The sequence below is a fragment of the Phyllobates terribilis genome, unplaced genomic scaffold (assembly GCF_046119375.1).
Source record: "Phyllobates terribilis strain yellow unplaced genomic scaffold, ASM4611937v1 Scaffold_2__4_contigs__length_985480577, whole genome shotgun sequence".
In the NCBI taxonomy this organism is placed as follows: domain Eukaryota; kingdom Metazoa; phylum Chordata; class Amphibia; order Anura; family Dendrobatidae; genus Phyllobates; species Phyllobates terribilis.
In genome coordinates this window covers 324,598,238-324,604,318 of record NW_027362762.1, presented here as the reverse complement: position 1 = coordinate 324,604,318, position 6,081 = coordinate 324,598,238, and the positions used below count along the sequence as shown (strand labels likewise).

The 6,081-nt window shown below is 46.7% G+C and overlaps 1 protein-coding gene across 1 annotated transcript in view; it reads left to right on the top strand.

The window, feature by feature from the left end:
• Positions 1-440: 440 nt before the first annotated feature.
• The window catches only part of ATP4B (ATPase H+/K+ transporting subunit beta), a 32,026-nt gene continuing 26,385 nt past the window's right edge, over positions 441-6,081 (top strand). The window contains exon 1 of the mRNA XM_073664425.1: positions 441-639. Coding sequence (XP_073520526.1) covers positions 528-639 — 112 coding nt within the window. The 5' untranslated portion in view covers positions 441-527. The remainder of the gene's footprint in view (positions 640-6,081) is intronic.

The window sequence follows — 6,081 nt, the reverse complement described above, 5'->3', positions numbered from 1 at the left end:
GACAGTGGGCGGGGAAAGTGGGGTCCGGGGCCTGCCGCTATGGAGGTCCACCCCTGTACATAAGTAAAATTTGTTCAGAAGTCCACAGATTTTTGTTGATTAAATTTATGCAGTACAAATTTTTTTTAGAGCACACACACAAAATAGAAACACAGATATTAAGCTTGTCTTTGCCAGGCAACATTTAATTAAATAAATCGAATCTTGCATGGATTCTAGTTTTCTTATCAAGGTAAATAAACTAATCAAGGTGAACTTACACAAAATGAGTTATGCTAGATAATGGATCATGTGGGAGAAAATGGAAGGGCATGTGATATCCACAAATTCTTTAGTGTGTGGTATCAGCAGCAAAGAGATAACAATGCTAATGCAGGAAGAATATTTGATCTGATTTGATGGAAGTACTTGGTGACATCTAAGCAACCTTCAGAAGTTTCTATAAAAGAGAGAACGAGAATGACCAGAGGCCGCTTTTCTGTTGGATTTCCTGTGCGGCAGAAGGGGTTCAATCTTGGTCACCCGAAATGGCGACATTTAATGAAAAAAAGACATGCAGCCAGCGAATGGAAAACTTTGGTCGCTTTGTATGGAACTCTGACACAGGAGAGCTGATGGGAAGAACATTAATCAAATGGGGTATGTTTTTTAGCCGTAACAAAAAAATTACTAATATATATGATTAATTGTTATAACATAATGCATTAAATCACATTACAAAAAACATGTACAAGTGATATTTAAAAAATGTATATCAAAACCTTTCTGTATTAAAAAGAAAATGTAGAGATAGACACATTTTTTTTCGACGTTAAAGATACTTTTAATTTTTTTTGCAAAGGAGTACTGGTTAATCTTTAATGTCCCATAGAGGAAACGTTGTGAAAGATTTTGCAGCATGTACTGTATATGTATTTTAGTACAATTTTTGTTATAACATTTTTCAAGACAAATGCTTTTTATTCATAGCAATGCAACCATGGCTAAAACCAGAATTCTGACACATTATTCATACATAGTATGCTGCCAATGGCTGCCATTTAGATTATTAACAGAGTTATTTGACATTTCAGAACGTAATAATATAGGAATGTGATATTCATAGATCAATATTTGGAACCAATATACAGTACTGTGCAATGTTTTTGGCAGCAATGGAAATAATGCTGCAAGGTAAGAATGCTTATAAAAATATTATTTTTATCAATTGGCAAAATGCAAAGTGAATAAGCAAAAGAGAAATCTAAATCAAATCAATATTTGGTGTGACCACTCTTTGCTTTCAAAACTCCATCAATTCTTCTAGATACGCTTTCACATAGTTTTTGAAGGAACTCAGCAAAAAAATTCTTCCAAACATCTTGATAAACTAACTTCAGATTTTCTGTGAATGTTGGCTTGTGCAAGTCCTTCTGTCATTTCATGTAATTCCAGACAGACTCAATGATCTTGAGATCAAGGATTTGTGGGGATTGTATAATCACTTCTAGGACTCCTTGTTCCAAGACGCTTCCTTGATGATATTACATGATGGATAAGTATCTGACTATATTTCTCAGCATTGAGGACACAATTAATCTTGACCAAATCCCAAACTCTATTTGGCTATATGCAGCCCCAAACTTGCAAGGACCCACCACCATGCTTCACTGTTGCCTGTAGATACTCATTACACCACTCCCAGACATTAAGTAAACAAATTGCATTCTGTTACAGCCAAATATTTCAGGTTTTGACTCATCCGTCCAGAGTATCTGCTGCCATTTTTTGCACCCCAGCTCTTATGTTTTCATAGCTCAGTTATTTAGCTTTGTTTCCATGCCAAAGGTTTGGCTTTTTGGCTGCAATTCAGAGATAAAGACTAGTGTTGAGCGACTATGTTCTGTCCGAGTATGCTCGACCGAGCTCTGAGTATTTACAGCTGCTCGGTGATATGGTTGAATCGCTCCCATGTGCATGATTTGCAACAGTTTGACAGCTTTATTACATGTGAGGAATGTGTAAGAAATACACATTCCTCACATGTAATAAAACTGTCAGTCGCAAATCATGCACACGGGAGCGATTCAACCATATCACCGAGCAGCTGTAAATACTCAGAGCTCGGCCCGAGCATACTCGGCGAAAGGGTTAATAGAACATACTCTCTCAACACTAATAAAGATCATTTCTGGCAAAACTGCTATGAATAATAGATGGGTGTAACTGGGTCTCACTGGTTGCTGTTTCTGTTGTGAGCTAATGGCACTCATGAACAACTTTTGATTTTGAAGGGAAGTAAGCATGATGCTTCTTTCATCTGCTGCACTAAGTTTTGTTGACTGACCACTGTGTCTACAGTCTTCAACAATTCTCATTTCTTGGAGCATCTTTAAAAGAGCTTGAACGGCACATCTGAAAACCCTAGTCTGCTTTGAAATCTTTGCCTAGGAGCAGGGCCGGCTCCAGGTTTTTCTGGGCCCCGGGCGAAAGAGTCTCAGTGGGCCCCTTTAACACATACCACGATTCATGATGCAGAGATACGGCGGAGAAATATATATATATAGTACAATGCAAAGATTTCACTTCATGAGTGATATCTATTGTAAATTCCACAATAGCTCAGAAACCGGTGAATCGCTCCACACAGAATAGTGGCCCCCATATAAGGCTCCATACGGAATACTGGTCCCCATATAACGCCCATACGGAATACTGGCCCCCATATAAGGCCCCATACGGAATACTGGCCCCCATATAAGGCCCCATACGGAATACTGGCCCCCATATAAGGCCCCATACGGAATACTGGCCCCCATATAAGGCCCCATACGGAATACTGGCCCCCATATAAGGCCCCATACGGAATACTGGCCCCCATATAAGACCCCATACGGAATACTGGCCCCCATATAAGGCCCCATACGGAATACTGGCCCCCATATAAGGCTCCATGCAGAATACTGACCCCCATATAAGGCTCCATGCGGAATACTGACCCCCATATAAGGCTCCATGCGGAATTCTGGCCCCCATATAAGGCTCCATACGGAATACTGGCCCCCATATAAGGCTCCATACGGAATACTGGCCCCCATATAAGGCTCCATACGGAATACTGGCCCCCATATAAGGCCCCATATGGAATACTGGCCCCTATATAAGGCTCCATATGGAATACTGGCCCCCATATAAGGCTCCATAAGGAATACTGGCCCCCATATAAGGCTCCATACGGAATACTGGCCCCCATATAAGGCTCCATACGGAATACTGGCCCCCATATGAGGCTCCATACGGAATACTGGCTTCCATATAAGGCTCCATACGGAATACTGGCCCCCATATAAGGCTCCATACAGAATACTGGCCCCCATATAACGCTCCATACAGGATACTGGCCCCCATATAACGCTCCATACAGGATACCGGTCCCCATATAATGCTGCATGCAGGCTGTTACCCCCCACATAATGCCCCATACAGGCTGTCCCCCCCTTATAATGCTCCATGCAGGCTGTTACCCCCCACATAATGCCCCATACAGGCTGTCCCCCCCTTATAATGCTCCATGCAGGCTGTTACCCCCCACATAATGCCCCATACAGGCCCCTCCCTTTTAATGCTCCATGCAGGCTGTTACCCCCCACATAATGCCCCATACAGGCTGCCCCCCCCCTTATAATGCTCCACGCAGGCTGTTCCCCCCCACATAATGCCCCATACAGGCCCCCCCTTTTAATGCTCCATGCAGGCTGTTACCCCCCACATAATGCCCCATACAGGCTGCCCCCCCCCCCTTATAATGCTCCATGCAGGCTGTTCCCCCCCACATAATGCCCCATACAGGCCCCCCCCTTTTAATGCTCCATGCAGGCTGTTACCCCCCACATAATGCCCCATACAGGCTGCCCCCCCTCTTTATAATGCCCCATGCAGGCTGTCACCCCTCCTCTTTATAATGCTCCATGCAGGCTGTCACCCCTCCTCTTTATACTGCCCCATGCAGGCTGTCACCCCATCTCTTTATAATGCCCCATGCAGGATGTCCCCCCCTCTCTTTATAATGCCCCGTGCAGGCTGTTCCCCACCTTATAATGCCCCATGCAGGCTGGTCCCCACCTTATAATGACCCATGCAGGCTGTCACCCCTCCTCATTATAATGCCCCAAGCAGGAATCCCCCCCTCTTTATAATGCCCCATGCAGGCTGTTCCCCACCTTATAATGCCCCATGCAGGCTGTCATCCCTCCTCTTTATACTGCCCCATGCAGGCTGTCACCCCTCCTCTTTATACTGCCCCATGCAGACTGTCACCCCTCCTCTTTATAATGCCCCATGCAGGATGTCACCCCTCCTCTTTATAATGCTCCATGGAGGATGCCCCCCCTCCCCTCTTTATAATGCTCCATGCAGGCTGTTCCCCCCCACATAATGCCCCATACAGCCCCCCCCCTTTTAATGCTCCATGCAGGCTGTTACCCCCCACATAATGCCCCATACAGGCTGCCCCCCCCTCTTTATAATGCCCCATGCAGGCTGTCACCCCTCCTCTTTATAATGCTCCATGCAGGCTGTCACCCCTCCTCTTTATACTGCCCCATGCAGGCTGTCCCCCCCCTCTCTTTATAATGCCCCGTGCAGGCTGTTCCCCACCTTATAATGCCCCATGCAGGCTGGTCCCCACCTTATAATGCCCCATGCAGGCTGTCACCCCTCCTCATTATAATGCCCCAAGCAGGAATCCCCCCCTCTTTATAATGCCCCATGCAGGCTGTTCCCCACCTTATAATGCCCCATGCAGGCTGTCACCCCTCCTCTTTATAATGCTCCATGGAGGATGCCCCCCCTCCCCTCTTTATAATGCCCCATGCCTCCATACATTAAAAAAAAAAAAAATCAAATACTCACCTCCCTTCTCCTCACCTGCTACCTGCTGCCCGCTGCCTGCTGCCCGCCGCTCGCTGCTCGGCTCCGAACTCCAGCGTTGTCGGCGTCTTCCCGCTCAGCGCTCCCTGTGACGGCTCAGGGGAGGGCGCGGTGTAAAGACGTCACCGCGCCCTCTGACCTGAGACGTCACAGGGAGCGCAGAGCAGGAAGACAGCTGATCTGCGGAGGCACGGGGAGAGGTAAGTATCGGGCTGCCGGGGCCCTGAGCAAGCGGCGGAGAAGGGCGGGCGCTGACACCGCTCTCCTCCGCCCATAGCCCAGCGGGGTGCGCGACCGCCAGTGGGCCCCTCTGCCTGCTCAGGGCCCCGGCATTTGCCCGGGTGCGCCGGGTGCTGACGCCGGCCCTGCCTAGGAGAGATCTTGCTCTTACAGTATAACTAAATTTTGATTTGATGCTTTGCTGATTTTTACCATTTTGTATGACCTGTTACATGAAACAGTCTTCCACAACCTTATCTTTGTATCAGAGTTTGGTTGTTCCTCACCCAATTTTAAGCCTCCTACACAGCTGTGTCTGTTTCCGTTAATTATGGTATTTCAACCTACATATGAAAATGATGATCATTATCACTTGTTTGGTATACCGTATTTTGCGGGATATAAGATGCACCGGTTTATAAGATGCACCCCAAATTTTGCAGAGGAAAATAGGAAAAACATTTATTTAATAATATGGTAGTGCTATAATCTGCTTTTACGGTAGCCTGTCTTGGGGCGACAGCGGTACTGGAGCGGGGTCCCCGACATTTTGTGAAAGCCCGGAGCCCCACACTTTCCATACTTTTTAATGTGGTGAACTATGGGAAAATGGCCGCCGAAGACGGCGTATGCTCAATTGAGATCTCGGGAACCTCCAGAGGCCAATTTCCACCAAATTGAAGACTATGGAAAGAGCGAGGCTCAGGGTTTTGACAAAATGTCGATGGAGCCCTCGCACCGCCGAACACCCCATCCTACCAGCCTGGGCCCGCAGCATCATCCCACTCCTGTCTCCGTAGATGCCAGAAGCTTCCTGCAGCAGCAACTCTGGGACCCCGCGCCATCCCAGCCGATAAGCTCCACCGCTGCTACAATTCGGATTATAAGATGCACCCTCATTTTCCACAAAAATATGGGGGGAAAAAAGTGTGTTTTATAATTCAAAAAATATGG